This window comes from Lycorma delicatula, chromosome 9 (assembly GCF_047948215.1).
Source record: "Lycorma delicatula isolate Av1 chromosome 9, ASM4794821v1, whole genome shotgun sequence".
NCBI lineage: Eukaryota > Metazoa > Arthropoda > Insecta > Hemiptera > Fulgoridae > Lycorma > Lycorma delicatula.
The window spans coordinates 66,532,072-66,554,616 of record NC_134463.1 but is presented as its reverse complement, the minus strand read 5'-3'; the positions used below and the strand labels follow the sequence as shown (position 1 = coordinate 66,554,616).

At 29.5% G+C, this 22,545-nt stretch overlaps 1 protein-coding gene across 1 annotated transcript in view; it reads left to right on the top strand.

The window, feature by feature from the left end:
• Positions 1-22,545, top strand: part of LOC142330674 (WD repeat-containing protein on Y chromosome-like) — a 101,507-nt gene that overhangs the window by 34,485 nt on the left and 44,477 nt on the right. The window contains 5 exon segments of the mRNA XM_075376120.1: positions 6,127-6,266; positions 7,893-8,084; positions 15,262-15,472; positions 17,352-17,557; positions 21,148-21,354. Of these exon segments, the coding sequence (XP_075232235.1) occupies positions 6,127-6,266; positions 7,893-8,084; positions 15,262-15,472; positions 17,352-17,557; positions 21,148-21,354 (956 nt within the window).

Here is a 22,545-nt window from a genome sequence, read left to right as displayed (position 1 = left end):
AATTATTGAATCTGAATAGTGGTACATAAAACATAAAACTGTAGTTAATGTTTGATTAGTTTTTATTTTGAAAAAACTTAAAAATTACAATATACTCACTTTCAAATAATTTAATTGTGATATCTATATGATATACTTTCTACTGTGTAATTTTTGTGATATCTTGTTTTGTCATGCTCTTCAGTGGAAAAGATTAGAAATAAAATTGTCTAATAAAGAAATAAAGAAAATAAATTTGTCCAATTACCAGTATGCTTAAGCTGCATATTTTGTTAGGGATGTGATGTGCAGTACAAAACCAAAAACTTACCTTAACTTTAAATTTCTCAGAAATGTTTTACTGTATATACTTCTTCAAAGGCTCAATTAAAAATTATTATAACACTTAATTCTAATTCAGAAAATAAAATAATTAATGAATTTAAACTAAAATTTATCAGTCAGACTATGAAATCATTTTAAAAGTTAATAGTGTAACTTTATGTTAGTGTCTTTTACGCTCAGTCATTTCATTTTATTTTCAAACAGCTTATTAATGTAGTAGTTATAGGCTCATTCACCTTACCCTTATTAAAAATATTCTGAAGGCTAGACCTTTTGAACTAGAATTACATTTTTATCATGAAGCACCTAACAAAAATTTGTTTCACCTTTGTAAAAATCCAACCAATTGCTAATATCAAGTGTTACTATTTTTAAATGGTGAACTAATTTACAGTATCTAATTGTTTACCAATTATCCTGCCTGATAAGAGAAGTGGAATTAGACTTGGTTAGTGTATTTCCACAAATTATCACCTATGGAAATAATATATATTCATGTATACATTTTCCTACGGTTTTCTTTCAAATCCTGGACCACCAACTACCATTCCTGAAATGATCTATTTATTAATTATGTTCTTATTTGAATAAAGTAATTTATGTATTTATTTTTAACATTTAACAAAAAATTAATTTTTCAATTTAAACCGACAATATAATCCGGTTAAGTACTAGTATTTTTTGTATTTATATATTAGAAAAAAAAAAAAATATATATATATATATATATATATATATATATATATATATATATATATATATATATATCTTTTAATTTCAGTTAAAAAATCAGAGCAAATATATATTTTTTTAAATTAAGCATTCAAAGAATTTTTTACATAAATATTAATTATTTTTTATAATCATTTTTACTTTACTTAGTATAAGTTATACTGTACAGCTAGCTGTATAGTATAATATATTTAGGAAACTACGCTAATAGGATCAGATTTTGGATATCAGAACTCTTATTTTCTGCACTTTATTTTGGATATTAATGCTCTTGGCATTTCATGATCTTCTCTAACAAAAAAGCGCACAATTTTAACACTGAGAAATTCTGGAAGGATGTATATACATATATATGTTGATCTGACATTTTTCTGGATGAACCAATTTGGATGAAATTTTGCACAATGATTTCATTGATGCCAAGTAGTTGTCAATGGGTCCTGTATCTTAAAATTTTACTCAAAGGATAGGAAACTTGTTTTAGCATAATTTAAAGCCTGTTAGATAGCTAAGATACTTTCAGATGATTTTTGGTCTTATTCAAACTCCTCCCATAAAGGGGTTAGAGCTTTCTTATTTTTTGTTGTTTTGGACTCAAAAGTACATGAGTGGTAATTTAAGCATTTTTTTTTTCATCAGTCATTGTTTTGCTTGACATCTTCATACTGGATTTACATATTTTTATGAAATTTTGTAGGATGAATTCTAAATATTTTGGTTACAATTGGTCAAAGGACGTGAGGAGATACAATCATTATGAGTCCAATAAAATTTTACTTAAAGAGTAGAATAAATATTTTATATAATTTAATAATACCTCTTAGGAGATTTCAGTATAGATAGTAAATAAAGTACTACTCTTACTATTTCAGAGAATCATGAGATCTTAATAGAATAAATAGGGAATGTTATGAAACTCTTTGCTGGCTTTTTAAAATTGTTATGATACGTAGGTATTTCAAATCATTTTTTAGTTATTTTTCTGTTGCATTAATGACAGGTCAGCAAAAAAAAAAAAAATAATAATTTGGAACTGAGATAAAAGTAGGTGAATTTGAATGCATTTTTATGCTGAATCTTAAAATGAAATTAGTTTTTCTTCATCACCCTCAGATTTTTAGTTATGATCCTTTAAAATAATGAGAAACTTCTTAAATAATACAATACAAAAATAATAATTACAATTAAAATTCCTACCTTTATTTTGTAGAGATTTAAGTTTACCTTAATTTCTTTTTTCTCATTTCCCTTTTGTGTTCAATGAAGTCTTCTTTATTTATCATGCAACAGTAGTCACTCATCATAGATTCATCCCATCTGCCTTGTCAACATTGTTCCATCTGCAGTATACCTTGGTGGAACCTTTCTCCTTATTTGTCACTGGTGTCACCCAAGTTTAAAGGGAAAAAGTCCAAATGAGAATGTAAAAAGTGAATTTTCAATGACATTCTGCAGCCTAAATTTTTGTAGTTCGTAAGAGTTCATTTATGTGCTGATCATGATTTTCAGCTTTTTTGTTTTCGGGAATACCGGTAACGACATTTTTGAATGACTTCCATGCTGTTAGTTCTTTAGGATTCAGTTTAGTGTCAAATATATTTTCACAAATTAATTTTCCTATTTGTAGCCCAGAGAATATTCCCTCTTTTAATTTGGCTTCATTTAATTGTGAAAAAACCTCAGCTAAATATTTAAAGCAATTTCCATCTGTATCTAATGCTTTTACAAAATCCTTCTTTAGGCCTAGTTTTATGTGTAGAGGTGGTGAAATAATACGATCTGCTTCAACTAAGGGAATATTGCCAACATTTTCGTTACCTGGAGTAGACTGATTTTTTTATGATCAGTCTTTAACTGTGTAGTGTTTATCTGTAGCCTGACTCCCACAAACACAAGAAACACATATATTTTGTAATGCCATTCTAGAGATCGAGAAGAAGCCCAATAATTTTGAGGTCAGCAATGATTCGCCATGAGTGTGTTCATCATACTTAATAGAGTTTAAAATTTTTGACATACTTTCATTTGTTTCTTTCATTCCTACAGCATGTGCTGCTGGTATTCAAGAAATCTTATTCGAGTTATGCAACAACACTGCCTTAAGCTTCTTTTTAATGAATCTATAAATAAATGCTGATCATGAATAACACATTCAATGTCTCTAGTTCAGACATTAGCCCCCTAACATCGTAGCAGGGACAAATTAAACCATATATCTAAAATATTTCAGTAAATTTTAATTTTGATTTCTATACACTGAAATTTTAGTATACTTGTTTAATAAACTCCATTCTTTAAGAAGTGAACTAAGGAGTTCTGCATGTTGCTTCAACAAATACAAGACACAAATCAAGTCGTTCAGTTCTGTTTGTGTAATGAGGTGAGGTTCAGTATTTGATTCTTCTGGAATGTAATTAATATCTATTAAAGTTGAGGATTCACTGGTTGAGCTTTCTGGGGAATCAAAAATTTATTTCCAAGAAGTTGGAGCGATCAGAACTGGTAATTCAGCACCATGAAGTACTTACTTGTTTTATAGCTGACTGAACATTTGGGTATGCATTATACTTTTATTGTTTGAATTGAAACCAGTAAAATTTTTTAAGCAAAAATAACAGTTATCATAATGATTAGTAGGCTCTTACCAAATCATAGGTACGCCAAAAGGGAAATACTCTTTTTTTCAATTTAACCACTGGGTTAGTTCAACATAGCAGTTAGTGCATGATACATGTAGAGTCCAGGATCTATCTTATCTCCCAAGGGACAGTCAAAATAATGTTTGTAAGCAGTTTTCAGCAGATTCGATACTGGTTTTCATTGACTTTTCTTGATGGATTCTCCATAAATGTAACAAAAAATATTTGGAGAATTTTTACAAACCTAAGTTTTATTCATTGTAAGATTCAAAATGTTTTAATGAATGAAAGTAAACTGAAATATTACAGAAATACTTAGTTAATTATAAAAATAATTAAGTTTTAATTTATAAATACTTAATAAAATTGTTTCACCATGGAGTGTAATAAAACACAGCATGAAATAACACACATACGCACATGCATGCACACAACTTAACAGATCTTAATGTTCAAATAAAGTAATACCAGAAGTTGTTCTGTCATAAAAATCATTCGCTAAATTTATGGCATCACTTATGAAACAATCGTTATAATATACCACTACCACAACTAAAGAACACAGCAAGTCATACCAAGAGCTGAACTCATACTGAAGAAAATTTCATTACATTGAATTACTCATTACTTGACTCACTGACATGTCTATACATGTCTGGCTTGACATGAAATGCGCCATCACTTGACTGTTATGTATCAAATATAGGTCTACAGCATGCATCACAATATGTATCAGATGTGAATAAGCAACAATACATATACGCTAACTTATTTGTATTGTTTGTTCCACGAATGATGGAACAAATACATTTAAGGGGTTGTAACTTAAAAACAGTGTGATGAGTTGTTTCAGAATACATATTCAGATTCAGCATAAAAAATATTAAATAGAACACCTACTCCCTTTTCAGTTCCAAATTTTATAACCAGTGTGATTGATGTTTCTAATGTAATATTTTATCAAAATAATATGTAGAATTTAAAATTCAAAATTTTATGCATAGTATTCTTCATATTAAAAATAATACTGTCCAATTAACGCCCTATAAAATATTTGTACAAGCAGAAAGACATCATCAATATTTTAGATCACCTACAATTGTGAATGAACTGAGTTAAAAGAAAAGTATAACAACATAAAAAATATTAAATTTGTTATTTATAACAGAATTTAAGTATGGGAACCAATCATGTTCCACTATATGAGGAATGATCCACTATAATTGAGAAAAAACATGATTGGTTCCCATATTTAAATTCTGTTATAAATAATAAATTTAATATTTTTTATGTTGTTATACATTTCTTTTAACTCAGTTAATTCACAATTGCAAGCGATCTAAAATATTTATGATGTCTTTCTGCTTGTACAAATATTTTATAGGGCGTTAATTGGACAGTATTATTTTTAATATGAAGAATACTATGCATAAAATTTTTAATTTTACATTCCTTTACAAAATCATAAGATTTTTAAATGAGCTATGTATAGAAGAAATTTATACAACTGCTTACATAATATTAGTGTGTTTAGAGGGGTACAGTCAGTATATTACTAAAACTTCCCACTTTCTGCCAGGGTTATAAAAACAGCCTACAATGAGCAATTGACAGATATAAGCAGCATCTTGGTTAACAATTCTTCCACTAAACAAATAGAAATAATAATTTACATGGAGTAAAATATAAGTTTTTTATAAAAATAAGTTTTTTTTTTCTTAGCATATTAATACTTTCATGCTTTTGAAAGTGTATTTCCATCAACTCTGTTTTTGTGTGACAGGGACAGGCTGCTCTTATTGTTCAGCCTGTTAATTACTGAAGACTCAAATAAAAGTATAATAATAATAATTTTATCAAACACGGCCCCATTGGTATATGATTATACAATAACTAATTAAATTATAAAACCCACTTACCAACAATCTTTAATGCGTCCTAGCGCTTTCAGAAACAAATTCTATTTTCAGGAACTAAAACTCTGTCATCATGAGTAGAATTATTATGTAAAATGTGTAAAGGTGGTCGTCATGTGTTAAAATTGCGTCGATTTAATGTCCTGTCATAATGAATGTCTCCATTGTTATTACCATAATGGTACCAAAAAAAATGACAGGATGTTAAGTCAATGTAATTTTAACACATGATGACCACCTTTATTACATTTTACACACGTTACATAACAATTCTACTCATGACAAGAAAGTTTTAGTTAATAAAAAAAAAAATATTTTTTAAGCTCCTGAAGATGGAATTCGTTTCCAAAAATTATAGGACACATTAAAAGATTGTTGGTAAGTGGGTCTTATATTTTAATTATTTAAAAATATAATAATTGCAATAAAATTCCTTTATAAATTTTAAATACATAATTTAAGTGTTTTAAATCTTTTTTCTTAGTATTAATACATTATTCTTAATACTTACACAGCTGACAACTTAAAATACAGTAAAACATTGATCACAGATATTACATGCTTGCCAGATATTTGTATACTGTGTGTTAGTAATAATGAAGGACAACTTAGATTTTATGATACTGCAGCAATGAAGTTTGAGTTACGATTACAAGTAAGTTTTGTAATAACAGAAAAATTAGCATTTTTAATGTATACTATTATTATTATTACACATTTAATGTTTAAATAATTTAAAAAAAAATTTATTTTTATTTTTTAGTTATGAATATAGTAGTAAATTATGTATCTAAGTAAGTATTGCCATAGAAAAAGAATGACCTCAACCAAATATTAATTAAAAAATTCTCTATCTGTGTATAGGTGCGCATGCACGCGCGTGTACATGTAATTTTTTTTTTTGTTGTGTAGAAACAATCATCATACATTCAGAATTTTAATATGTATTATAGGGATTAATTATATTAAATTTGAAAAGATTGTTTAAGAAGTACAATATTTTGAAGAGATCAGAATTTATGGAAAACTCTCCTTGTATGTGTTTAGTTATTTAAAAAATAATATATCAGAAATATTATTGAAGATTATAAAAAAATTTACAAAAACTATAAAAACACTCCATTCAAGAAAGTGATTTCGTACAATTTTTGTAACAACTTTTTATTATTACAGATTATTGATTTCATCAAATCTTAAGATTATTTTCTTAAAAACGAGTCATTTTCAGAGTGGCACATTTTTTCAACTCTTTTACACTTCTTGGTTTTTTTTTAGAGTTGAAAAAAGAAGCTCTAAATCATTGATATGTTCACAGATTGCTATTAAAAAATAATTTTAAAATATGTATTTTTACTAAGAAAATATAATTTTTTTTTCTGGTTGAAGCAAAGAGAAAAATTGGCATAGAATTATTGCTTCAGATATCTACAATAACTTTATTGTTCGAAGTCGTATTAAAATAAATTTGAAATCATTCTATTAACAATAAAATATTCAAAACTTTATCTAAGGAACCATATTTATAGAGAGTAATGATATAAAAAATTGGCATAACTGCCATTTTGATATTTTAAAACACAAGTCACAGATACAGAGTCACAAGACACAAGTTACAGATATTATATCCCCTACTAAGTAGAGGCAGTGTGCACTTTTTTAGCTTTTAAATTAGGTTTCAGTTCTAATCTTAATAAAAATGTGTTTTTTATTATTTATATGCTTCTTATATATTATATGCATATTACTATTTACCTTTCTTCTGTATTTGCATTTGAGCAAATTGTTTCAAAGAGTAAAAATTAAATACTTTTTAACAATACTTTTAAATACTTTTAAAAATTAAAAACTTGAAAATACTTTTTAACTAAAATTGAGCACAGTGGTGGAATATTGGCTCCTCCCCTTTGACTAAACTGAAATCCATGATTTTATTTATTTTTTTTTTTTTTACAAAAGAGTTTTTTAAATTGAAGGATGGAATTTATATATTACTGCTTATTCCATCATAATTTCATTGAAGTATCCATTCTTGTAGGTAAAAATTAGCCATCTCAGGTAAAGAATAACAGGTGTTCAAAAGCCTTATAGATTAATTTCCTAAGGATTAAATTCATTCCTTCATAAATTGTAAATCAAAAGAGGTCATCCCTACTGAAAGAGCTAACTTGAAAGGAATTTAACCCATTCAAAAATCACTCTTATTATAATCATTAAAATAAAAATGAATTATCATTAATTATGACAATTTTTAAATGTATTTTAACTTTTGAATTTGAAACAGATTGTAAATTTTGCATATCCTATTTACTGCATGAGTTACTACTTCTGTAGAGATATAGAAGAAGATTCAAAATTGTTATTGGGTGATATGGGTGGGAATGTTCTTGTGATGTTAATTACTAACAGTTCCTTTGGTGGTCCTTTCAGTCCAAAAGCAGGAGTTGATATTTACTGTTATGATTTTGTTTTAAAGGTAAGTTTAGTATTTGAGCATTAGTTATAAAAAATATATTATTATGTAATAAATTATAATTTATTATTATAAATTATATTTTATTTTATAATAAATTTATTATGTAATTGTATAATTTACCTTTAATATGTGAATAAATAAAAATTAATTTAATTAGTATTTATTAATACTAAATAAATACTAAAATGTAAAAGAATGTAATTATATTTTTATTCCATTAATGTTTCCCGAGAGAGTATAAACAGACATCTTTCGTATACATAATATTATCAGAAATAATTCTCTTAACAGCCTTGCTTGATTTCACCAAGGTGTTTGATAAATAATAAACCTCTTTTTTTTATAAGTTATCAAAGAGACTGAGAGGTGTCTACTAGAACAAATGACTTTCTTTCTTATATTTTGTTTAAGCTCTAGAATGTTACCAGGCAGTAATTTAGCACATTATGTGCTGTAACCAGTTTTGGTCATAGGAGACCTAACCCTCATGTCATTCTCAAAAATGAAATAGCTGTTCTTAAGAATTACAAACTCCAGGCTTATGAGATAAAATAAGAACTATCCCTTCCTTACTAAACTGTACCGTATACTAGAAGAGTTATTGCTATCTTATTATTTATGATAATTGGCCAGTGTATTCTAAAATTGTTTTACAGGATAAAATTCTGGGTCAGGTGATCCAATTTAAATAATTGCGTTTAAACTTATTGTTTTCTGAAGATCAGGATATATAGAATAAATTAAATAAATTTAGTATGTTGTGAGGGACTATCAAATAAGAATAACTATAACAAAAAAGAGATGAGTTACGATTTTTAGTCTCATCTACTTCTCTAAGACCCTCTTTTAACATGAGTAAGCAAGGTATGATAACAAATAGAGAGGACTAGTCTCAAACTCAAGCAGCTAAAATGCACTTTTTTAAGACTTTTGAAGGAATTTTCTAGGAAAAACCATGTTGGAAATCGAAGTTATCCGGGTAAAACTAGATATAGATATCTGTCCTATTAAGACACCATCAAACAATGATTGAACATCTTTCATGAATTTTTCCATATTGTGTACCACAGACTTTTTATTATGCACCAAGAGGAAGAGGAGATGTAGGTCAAATGAGGAAAACCAGATGGTGGAACAGGCCAGCCTGGCCTAACGCATGACAAAATGTGTTATTTATAATCTATATTTGACATTAATGCTGATATTAGATTTTTCAAAATATTGATATTTATTGATGTTAAATTATTACAAATTAAATATAACTATAAACTATAAAGAATCTAAACTATAAAGAGATTGACATGACTGTCTATAATTAGAAAAATAAACATGAAGTTTAATAAGCCAATCTTACAGTTTTGGATGATGTATTGACAATAGTACCCGCTGACTGCTACTGTGGGTTTTTATACCAGCTGGCATGATCGTTACTTTTCTATAACGAAGCACTTATCCACTAGTAGATAATGGCTACCGTTTAATATACGTATTCTGTTTTCAAATTTCATCTTAACATTCCACATAAGTAACCATATCACATCATCATTATCTTGGTATCCATTATAATTGAATTTTATATCGGTGTTATCACCAACATAGCGTATCAACTCGCTCGGTGGAGGTGTTTCCAGTCCTGTCGAAATAATCAACTTTATAGCCGTATTTCTCATAACAGACCCAGTGAGTACCAGATCCTTTGGCAACGTTTAAGTTTACTGTAGCTACTTAATTTTTCCACGGCCTTTTCGGCAATCTGTCTCGCATAAAAATGTCTCGTGAGTGATTTTTAGTTTTTTAGCATAGTCTACAAACTCACAATTGTACAGCGATCGTATTAATATGGAATCTAGATTTTTTTTATTCACACAAACGCTACCACGTTTCAATTTCAATCGACTGCCTTTCATTAGTTGTAGTCGTCCACCCGATTTCTTCGTAGTAATAAGAAGAGAAGCCTCTTCTTCTTTTTGATTTAATTCGACCGTTCACCTTAATCTTCAGTTTTACCGCGTTAGTTATTGCCAACGCAAACTCTTTAAACTCGAGTCTGAAGCTGTTGATAGCCTAGTTTAAAACGACGCCGGATACGTTAGCCAATGAAAATATAATACCAGGACCAATTTTTCCTATTCTTCTTCACCTTTGCCATCTCTCAATACACAATAGGACAAATAACATCAATAGTCTATACAGTTACTGGGCTGAAGATTTTAATGCTCTAATTTCTCCTTTCAGTTTGTTTTTATCATGTTAACGAATTATTGGATTATAATTCATTATTGTTAAAATAAAATGTGTGTGTGTGTATATATATATATATATATATATATATATATATATATATATATATATATATATATATATACATTTTATTGTGTTTCATGAAATGTTTAATGTTATTTTATACGTATGTTGTAAGAGTAGCTTGCATGAGATCTTGGGTGACTTTTGTCACCCAAGACTTAAACGTAGCATGTTTTTTCTTATTCTTATCAGTTACTCGCGCTCAAGCTGGCCATGTATTCGGTAAATATATTTTTCACTCACAAGAAATTGATAGTATCATTCTCTTCTTTAGCATCAGCTGCAGTACACAATCATTTTCCTTTGATATCGTAATGACCGTTTGTGAGTTTAATGCAAACTCTTCTCCTGGTTGTCTTCGGCCACATTTTGAACGCTTTCGAGAATTACCACGTTGTCTACATAAGAAAAAACTAACATATCAAATCAATTAGTCATTGACGTTCGTCTTTGTTATCTATCGCAATGCGTCATATATTTGACGGACTGCATACCTTTCGTAAAAAAAAGTATTAGTCAAAGAAGCTGTTCGAACAGTGAAATGTTAGCGCTAACAGTCATCGATGTCGGTTACAAACGTGTCGAAACCAATCCGATACCGGCCTGTATTGAGTTCCCTTTCTTTCGATGACAAAAAAACCGTACGATCTATTCCACGCCTTTACATATGTTATTGAAATCGTCGAATGACATATTCTTTCTGACGTTATCGTTGTAAATGTGTCGCACATCTTTACCTGACTGTTCGATTAATATCAGAAAGTTACAATTGTTTGATCAATCGTCTCGGCGTTGCAAAATACGACAGCGTCATATAAAAACAATATACATATTTGTGTCTGCCCGTATTTCAATATGGGCAGACACTCAGACTTTTTTCACTCAATTATATCTTGATCCTGTCTAATAACATCACCGAATGTGGTCTAGCCTTTTGCGGTGTGATAACCAAATCGTTATCGGCATATCCAAGATAACCTCTCTACGGCACTTTTTTCATTAATTTTCCCACCAATATATATTCAACTGGTAAAACGATTTCGAGTATAGGTATAAGTTTTTATATCGTAACCCGTTAGCACCGAATAATAAACTAAACACAGCGTTAGTTTTACCGCAACTTGAACTGCCGCATACGAAAATCGTATTGTGTTATTTGACAACAACAAAGCTCCATGTCTATCCTTTTTCTTGTCGATACCAAAACGAACATTAAACGTATCTAAGTTTGGTATGTTTATCTTTTGGCTTTCGTTACTTCGTGTACATTTCCAGCCTACTATATATTCATAACCTAAGATTTGTCAATCCGTGAGTTATACGAGTCGTTCATACCTAGCTTCTTTCTATTTCCTGTTTAGCCTCAGGGAATTACCGTGTTCAGGTATTACTTCAGAGGATGATATGTATGAGTGTAAATGAAGTGTAGTCTTGTACAGTCTCATTTCGACCATTTCTGAGATGTGTGGTTAATTGAAACCCAACCACCAAAGAATACCGGTATCCACGATCTAGTATTCAAATCCGTATAAAAGTAACTGCCTTTACTAGGACTTGAACGCTGGAACTCTCGACTTCAAAATCAGCTGATATGGGAAGACGCGTTCACCACTAGACTAACCCGGATGGTTGTTCACACCTAGCTATTTGACACGTTATTACCCATGCGGTGTACACTCTTACTATCAGATTTTTGTCCAAGAATGTAGTCTTTGTTAATTCATGTTCATAAAACCTGCCCAATATTTGTTTACCCGATTAATCGATAAGATTATATATGACCGGCTGGTTATCTGTGTGTACAGCGTGTATTCTGAATATTTGAATGATCAAATTGGGTAAATATCTTTATCAAACACATGTTTATACTTCCTTATGCGCACGTGATTGTGCATAATTCATTATATCCATTTTCCAAAATCACCCTTTTCCTTGAGTTCAGCTTTTAGTTTGTTTATTCTGTTTCGATGTCGACTTTCCAATTCAAAATATTTACTTTTTAACACTCGCTCTCGTCGTTTTAATTCTAATTTTAACATTTTTATTTCATTGTTAAATTTTTATTTTCAGATCCCATATTATGAATTAACATTTGTACTACATTAGCATCCTTTAGCAGACATTGCAGTATTTTCCTTCGTACTATTGTTTGTTAGACCCGATAGCTGTTTGCAAATAGAGTGAATAATCTAAGAATTTTAAATCTATTATATTAGTTTAGTGGAAAAGGATAAAATCTTGTAGATTACTTTTCTTGATTTGAGGCAAAAAATCTAAAATTTATACAAATATGTATGAATATATCATAGAATGGAATAGTAAAAAAAATAATTAAAAATACAAATTCTATTTAAATTATTTTTTATTGTTATTTACATTTTTTATAATTTAATTTTTTTTAAATTGTATTCTGTTGGTTGTAATTTCAGTATTGTTGTTAGCTTCTCTAACTTCATATTTCTTTTTTGTACTTTATATCTGTTTACAGATTGTGTTGTTCTAATATTTCTAGTGCTGCCGTATGGGTCGCTAGTGTGGTATTTAATTTTCTAAAAGATTTGAAACCAGCACGTCCACTTATCGTGATCAAAATTTTCTTGTTTGTCGTAGCAATCATCGTTGAAGAATTGTTTTCAATTTCTTCTTTTTGATAGCCGTCTACCGAACAGTACTGAATAGTAATTATATGATTTATAGCGGCCATAATCTAAACAATAGGAATTTCCAATTCCATATAGGACGACACTATGCCAGCAGATCTATATTTTTTGGCCTCGCAAATCTTTTTCACTGCGGATTTAAACAACACTTTTCGTATCAATACTTTTTTCGTCTCTGAACAGTGGCAATATATAATTATATATTTTAAAATGGTGGCTGTAACTTATTTCGCATGTAGATAGCATCAAGTCTAATTGGACCAAAATCCTTAATACGTTTTGACGTATTGAATTCATTCATAATTTTACGTCCCCCTTAGTGATTTTAACTACTCAGTACGTTTTGCGACATCCCATCATATGCTACCCTCTAGCAAGGTTCTGGTAAACTATTTGACATTTTACTGCTTTTACCTGCATAGAGAATGAAACAAAGAATATTTTGCCCTATTTTTTTTCCGTATGCCAGTTATTATACCCGGTGGGGTATAATATATGGGGTATAAATATGATCGGTATTTTCATATTCAGGTGGCGTGACGACCGAATTGTCACACTGATTTCTACTTACCATAATATTGGAATGAAACAGCAAAATCAAATAAAACAATAATAAAGCCCTCAATAGTATTGCATTATAATACAAATATGGGAGGTTTGGGCCTACGTGACCAAATGCTCCAGTTACACAATAGAAAGAAACCGTGAGACCAAATGGAACATAAGTTTTTTAAAAGGTTAATAAACATAGCTGTGGTATATAATTTGTATATAATTTGGAAGCAAGCACATCCAAAAGTTGATCATTTGTCATTTAGATTAAACTAGTGAGTGAACTAATTCACAAGTTTAAAACTGAGGGCAGCAAACCAGTATACGTGTTATATACAAATTGCATGACAGATAAATAAATTTCTCTGTAGTATTATGAAAACAATAATAATATTAGTAAATTTCATTAACAAAATATTAATTATAAATTATAAAAATGTATAATAATAATAATAATAATAAACAAAACAATGTTGAAAAAAGTCATGCAGGCGCAAATAGTGAGTGATATGAATTATGTAGAATATGTGATACATTGAAGGGATAATCAACGCAAGATTTCTTTCTCATTTATATAGTTTACAAATATGTTGCTGAAAAGAACATTGTATGCAGTGCAGCTCACACCAGATTAGAACCAAATGCGGGTCAATTGAATTCTTCCAGTAGCGGTGTTATACATGTTAGGTACATATGTACTCAGCTAAATATTTATAAAAATTTATAAATTGTTGATTTTTAAAATTCCCTTCATTGTTGTCAATTTCTTTGGGAAGTTTTTTGACGATTTATAAATTTAGAGTATACTAGTAGGTCTAGGACAATCATGACTGTTTTTAAATGTTAACTATGATTTTTAAACTTTGACTTTAATGTCTTAATTTTTACTCCTGACGATGGCTTCCAAGTAAGCTGAAAGATCTAGAGAACATATCAACGTGCTGGTAAGGTGGATTATATTAGTTATTAATATATATATATATATATATATATATATATATATATTATTTTTTTGTATTCTTTGCTATAGGACTTTTAAAGCTAATCTAACTTTAAGGTTTAATGAAGAATTCAAAGAAATACATAATACTGATTGACTTACATAAAATGCTAATTTTTAAGAAGAAAATAGTCAAATTGAATTCCATAAAATTTAAAGTAAAATTTTGATATAGGCTTAATTCAAGCTATAATCAATATTTAAACAATTTAAAAAAGGGTTCTCAATTTTTTTTTTAAATATTGATTTGTTTTAATGTTTGTTAAAACATTACTCTTACTAATGAACTGATTTCAACAAATCTTTTTATATTCTGAGGAGAAAATTTCTTTTGAGGTACATAATAAGTTTCCAAATAACTTAAGTAAAAAGGTTTTAAATAAATAATTTCATGCTGTACATAGACAATTTGAAGATATATTTTCTTAGTATTAAATTGATATAGTTTAATGATACCTATAGAATGAAATCGTTTTTTACATGCAAGATATTTTAATATAAAACTTCAAGAAAATAAGTAAAAAAATAACACTATTTTAATCATAAATACTATTTTAAATATTTTGATAATTTATTTTTATCTGTTGTTACTAATATCAAACAATTAAGAGTTATAAATAATGTTTTTATTTATATGTCTAGCAAGTTTTTTTTTATTCAGGGAAGTGCACCTGGTTTAAAAATGGTTCCATTTTGTAATGTTCATCAAGATTGGGTTCTTCAAGTTGATTACTATCCAACTTTAAAATCATTCGTATCTTGTTCTGCAGTTTCTAAGGTTTCTATGATTATATGTGATATCGGGCAGACAAGATCACCTTATGTATTTAATGTTTCACCTTTTGGTATTACATGTTTTACTTTTGATGAAGGTAAATTTGGAATAGTTAAATACCATTCAGAAATAGTGTTAAGAACAAGTAAAGCCTCATTAAAGATTTACCTCTTTTAAGTTTCAATAGGTTGAAAAACATTGATTTTTAAAGAAATCTTATCAACCTCTGAAACAAAATTTTTCAAAGAATTATATTGATTGATATTTTCTGAGAATTACCCTAAATATATTTATAAATTTCACTTTTAGAAATTTAGAATGAGAGAGGCAAAAGATACCAATTCAGAAACATATTTTGTCTTTTAAACATTTTCACTGTTGATTACTAATAATAATTTAAAATAATGAAAAAATTGTTAAATTAATAATTTGGTAATAATATTTAATTTTAAAATAAAATAAAAGTACAAGAAAACTGAAAAAAAGAAAGAAAACAGTTTGTATTTGATTACTTTTGTATAAAGACATATAACTTTTTCTATTTTCAATTCCTTTTTTTGCATTACTATTATTTTAATATTATTTCTACAATAATAATTTAAAGTTCCTTTTATTTTTTAATTTAAATTATCCCTAGGAATCAAAAAGACCAAAAGACATCTTTCAGTAGGTGAGTTTTGTTTTACTTTGATACTCTTCATATGTTTGAAATCTTGATTTTTTTTTTTTACATGTAAAATTTGCATTTTATGTTTAATGCCAGTGTGCATGTCCTGTTCAATGAGCTGATGTGAAAAATTGTGTATATTGGTTATATGTGTTCTTTTCATCCAAATACAAAAAACATATACAGGCAGTGGTAATACACAAAATGAAATCATATTATGCAGATCATTTCTTAGAAATAGAATAATACATATACAAAAATGTTAATTACAATATTGAAATTTTACTGAAATAAGAATAATTCTACCAACATGTTATGAACAAATATATGAATATGTATGAACATACATTTTTATAATAGAAGATGTATCTTTCAAGTAGTTTACAACTTTTATAAATACATAAAATGTAATCACAATTAGTTATGTTAAAATTGTTTAAAGTTACATGAAAATTGTTAAAATGTAGCTGTCAGAGAAACAGAAATAATGATATTTAAAAAAAAAAATCACTTTGGTGATGTTTACACTTGAAAGGCACAGAAATTTAGTTATATTTAAATGCTACATAATACCAATCCCATATTTCTCCTATAAATTAAGATAGCTATTTTTAAAAAATGTTTCATTTAATAAAAAAAAAAATCATATATTCTAAGTACAGATCTTATTTATAAAAAAAAAGAAGATAAAGAAGATACATATAAGCAGCGTGTGCGTTTAAGTTAGTTTATTGAGATATTCCACTATTACTAAAACAGAACCCCAAGCTCTTTCTGTTTGGTGCCATCAGATTTCACTTTTTTTCAAGTTTCACAGTAGTAAAAAATGTTTTCAGACACAACAAATTTTGAAATAATATTAGTTTTCTACAGTGAACACTAAATAGATATAAAATGTCAGGTAAGAATGAAGTCTGAAGGCAGATACTATAGATTCCAATGAAAATGGAAAACTAGATATGAACAAAAATCTAGCTGATGTTTCCTGAAGTCATCATTCTTAACTGCTATACACACACATTCATCCACATGTGCATTCTTGAACAATCATCCATTTACCAAAACTTCTACACACATGCACGCATACAGATATGCATTTGGTTTTCAATTTTTATTGAATACTGTGAATTTATGTAGTTCAGTGATTCAAAGATTCCAAAAAAATGAAGATTTTTATGACAAAAGAATCTAATAAAAATAATTATTGGTTCACAGATGTAAATGCATGGTTTACAAAAGCTAAATTTCTTATAACAAAGTGTCACTGAGAGTGTTTTAAACTATTTACAATCTATATTTTTGTAAATAGGGTTACACGTGATTGTCACTGGTGGAATAGACTGGTTAGTTCGTATATGGAACCCTTTTGTACCTTCTAAAGAAATTGGTATATGCAGAGGTCATCATGCTCCCATTTCTTCAGTCATTATTCAAAAAGAAAATTATATGTTATATTCTGTGTCTAAAGATATGTGTATTAAAGTGTGGCATATTAATACCCATAGTTGTATACAGGTAGGTTAAACTTTTTTTTTTCTTATTAAGAATACATTACATTTTCATTATAGTTGCTTGATAATAAGAATTTTACACATCTTTAAATGCTTGAATAGCAAATTAATTCATTTCAAAAACTACAACTACTTTGAAAGTAAAGATTATTTTATCATAAATAGTTTTAATATTAAAGTATTATAATCAAACATTTTTTCCTAAAAAGAATGTTTGATTTTTAAGTGATACCAGTCGCTTAAACTATTGTGTAAATAATGATAACAGAATCTGTTAATGGAATCAACATTACAAAAAAAAAAAATAATAATATAATACTATTTTGGAAAAAACTTCTTACTTAATTTTATATTTTACTATTACAATTATGTTTTCTGTTCTTTATTATTATGAGGGTAAGCCAAAGAGTAAAGGGAAATTTTGATTCCCTCCCAATCACATGTATGGCAGCAATGATTGTTTGGCTATAACTCAACCTCTATCAGCTGTCATTGAAAGTGTCTTTTCATTGTTAGCAATTTGTGATTGTGTTTAACCATCTGTTTATAATGAGTGCTCCTTTGTCTGATTGCACCAAGGAAGAAATGCAAGCAGTGATAAGTTTCCTCAGTTCAGAAGGGGTGAGATTATTCGTCAAATGCAGCACATTATAAACCACTAGAGATTATTCGTCAAATGCAGCAGCAATATGGAGAGAGTTGTTTGAGTGGAATCAAGATCTACGAATGGATGGATCACTTTAAAAATGATAGGATTTCTCTCTGTGATTAACAGCAGCAAAGTAGGCCTTGCACTTCAAAGACTAACAACAATATTGAAGCAGTTAAACCAATGATTCTCGGTAATCGACAAATTAAAGCTGATGACATTGCAAGTGAGTTGAATATAAGCCATGGCTCAGCATTTTCAATCATCACTGATTCTTTAAACTTTTGAAAAGTCTGTGCTCACTGGGTTTCATGTCAATTGACCAGCATCCACAAAGAGAATCATTTGAAATTTCCCAGAAGCTTTTAAAACGTTATGAAGATGAAGGAGACTCATTTCTTAAGTAAATAATAACCGTTGATGAGACATGGGTCCATCACTTTGAACCTGAGAGTAAGCTACAAACTTTAGTGTGGAAGCATCCTTCACTTAAAAAATAATTTCGCCTGTTTATCAAAAACATGTCCTTGTGATTTATTTAAGGTTTGGCCTGCCAATAGTTTAAATAGCCGCAGTATCCCACAGCAAAAAAGTTCAGAACTCAGATGACTGGAGGAAAGGTAATGATGATATTCTGGGATATGGATGGTTCACGTTTGGTTTACTTCACAGCTGAAGGTTAATTAGTAAACAGTGATACTGTGAGCTACTGCATTTACTGAAGCAAAAAATCAAATCCAAAAGACATGGTAAACTTTCTAAAGGGGTGATTTTGCTTCAGGATAATGCTCGACCTCATACGGCCTGTATGAGGCAAAGGACTCATACAGTCCTTTGCCTTCAAGATATCGGTTTTGAGCTTCCAGACCACCCTCCATACAGTCCAGACCTGGCTCGAAGTAATTTTCATCTTTTTGACACATTAAAAGAAGAGTTACAAGATAATCATTCATTATCGATCTGATGAATAGGCCATAGAAGTGATGAAACATTTTCACAAGGGACCAATAACTTTCTTCCAGGAAGGAATTTAAAAGCTCGTTAAAAGATGGACTAAGCGCTTAGAAGTAGGAGGGGATTATGTTGAAAAATAATGCTTGTATCATTTATGTAAGTACAAATAAATATACTGATTTTTTTTAATTTCATTTTACTTTTTGACTTCCCCTCATACAATTATACTTTCTGTTTGAATATAAAAAGAATTTTGTACAGTTAGCCAAATAGTTATTCCTTTGTTGTAGGTAAATACTGTTGACTGACCAATAAGTGTGCGAGCGCGCGCGCGCACACACACACACGCGCGCGCACGCACACACACACACATACATAATGTAGCACGAAGCCGGAACTTTCATAACCTATTCTACTCGTGGGAATAAGTTCATATATGGAAAAAGTTCATATATAAACATGTTCTAAAATTCTTCGTTTGCGAGTTACGGTTAGTGATGAAAGACTTCGCTCGGATTTCAACTACCCCAACGAAATGAGGTCGTACTGAAATTTTTAGGACGTTAATTAAGGGGAAAAATTAATCATTTTTTATAGGTTTTGATCTGAAAAATCGAATAAAATAGTTTCTCGAACCACATCTGCAGTAGTTTTTGAGAAATCAAGAGTGAAACCAATAAATTGGGGTAAAAACGCTGTTTGACGTAACTTTGATAAATGAGCAATAAACACATAAAATCTCTAAAACAAACTTACAGAGATTTTAATTCTTATCAAAATTGTGAAAGATAAGTTAATAAAACAAAAAAAATACAAAAATTCAAATTTTAGGAACAGTAACTAGACCAAACTGCATTATAAACTGGTACGTATACACGTACTAGTTTGTAGTAAATGTTCAAAAGTGAGCCCGCCATTTTCAACACATTTCTTGGCACGCTTCTGTACTGCTTTTGTAGCTTTTTAATTGTTCAGAGCTGCCCTTAAATTGCTCCATAATTAAGTTACATCCATAATTAGGACAATTAATTTTTCAGGAAAATGTATTTTTGTTTTTTATACAATATTTTTCAACCATCCCCAAACGGAAAAATCAAAGTTATTAGATCAGACGATATTGGCACGACCGATTCATTTTTTCTAGGAATGATTTTAATGAGTGAAAACGACCCAAGAGAAGTAGGGAGACGCGCCATCGTGCTGGAAGTTTTCTTTGCATCTCAGCACTAGAGGAACATCTTCAAGCAGGTGCGGCAATTCTTCTTGAAGAAAGTGCAAGTAAACCTCGGCATTTAAGCGGCCAGGTAATATGAACGGTCCAGACAACTGACAGTGAGGAAGGCCGCACAATACATTGACGAGAAATCGGTGATGAAAATTGCCTTCAAACCGTTTCATGAGAATTTACTTCTGCCCATATAAGCTCATTGCGTAAATTGTTGACGCCATCGTCAAGTGAAATTTGCCTCGTCGGTATATAAAACATACTTATATGGTTGTCGATTTTTATTTTACCAATTGCATAACTCCAAGTGAAGCGGACGGTCTCCTTGGTATAGATGTTGAACTGATTGTTTATGATAAGGATAAAACTTGTTTTGTTTTATCCTTTATGAAGTGTCCTCCAAACCAGCGAATACAAAACTCCGATCCGCTTAGAAAGACGTGTACTTACACCTGGACTGAGCTGAACTGCATCAATAATAATTTCATCAATAACAGCGTCGTGTAGGACAGATCGTCGTGCGCGCGTGCGTGCGTGCGTGCGTGCGTGCGTGCGTGTGTGTGTGTGTGTGTGTGTGTGTGTGTGTGTGTGTGTGTGTGTGTGTGTGTGTGTGTGTGTGTGCAGATTGCCTCACAAAGTTATATACTTATCTTTTTCTAATTATCTTATTATCTTTTCTAATACAGAAAACTTTATGCTCTTATAGATTTGTGTGTGGTAGTATTAAGGGAAGTTTTTTCTTGGGTAATTATTTGGTTTTTTTCAGACCTTCTCAGGTGTAAGCAGCATTCTATCACCACTTCACAATTTTCCTCTTAAAACGTTTTATAATCCAGAAGCACATACTTTAATGATTGCAAACAAAAATGTTGCAATAGTTATTTGTGATAAAATTATCTCAGACACCGTTACTGATGGCTATACTCATATAAAAGCTGTTACCAAATCAATATATAATCCTCTTTATAAGTGTGTAAGTATTTTTTTTAAATAATTTTATAAAATTTTAAGCACGTTTCTCTACAGAAACTCTTTTATAGAACTATTCCTTTTAAGCTTATTTTTTATTTCTTCCTCTTAATCTCTTCCATCTATCTACTCGTATTTATTTTTACCACACAAAACTAAGAGTATTATCCATTTAATTTTTACAATTTTCAAGATTTTTTTACAGAATTGTATTATATATAATTAATTTTATAAATTTTTATTCTCAGTCTATCTATTGAATTATTTTCAACCCAGTTTTCACAAGAAATTTTGTACCATTAATGAATGGTCTTAGTAGAATATTAGCTAAGCCTCAATCAAAATAATGTAATTATTTAAACGTTTTATTTTACCATATTATTTAATACCTATCATCCATTATTATTGACATAATTATTAGCCCCTTATTATTATTTTTTATTTTTGTAGTTTTAGAGGTATCGACTACTGTGGTCTTTCCTCTCATTGCTGTTGTTAGCCTCTTTCCACAACAAACAAAAAAAAGAAAAGACAGGAGAAATCTCTCTTTTCCTAATGAAAAATACAAGTGACTTAATCAAAAGAAGACTTGTCAACTAGGTTATTCTGTAAAAAAACTATTCAAAGGATATTAAAACTTTGAAAGAAAACACAAGATGACAAGGGTGTGAAGGGCCCTTGCCACTTAAAAAACATAAAGCATTTCAAATAAAATGTTATCATATCTATCAAAGCAACTACAAAGTCATATACGAGTAATTATTTTCTATTGGCTTTGGATTATTTTATCGTAATGGTTAACTCAGTTTTTCGTTGATTATATGTTCGACCCTAATAGACAGAGTTGGTGGCAGTTGAGAATTAAGTCATCTTGTTTAAAAGGAGCTGCTGGAGCTGGAGCAACCTGTGTATAGGATTTTTTTTTTTAATTCATCAATTTCTGTGGCGTAACCTAACCTTTGGCGTTCTGCTATGCACAATTTTTCTCGCTTCAAAGTAGCTGACCTGAGGTAGTCTTTATCTCCTGTATCGCTACTTCTTTCCTATATTTCGGAAGTTTAGTGATATTGCACAGTGATGTCCATTACAATTAACATAAATCGGCAGGTCCCTACACGGATCATCCGGGTGCAACGGAGCGCCACAAAATAATTTGTTTTCTCGAGCATCTCGCTGCTGTATATCCGAATTTCTG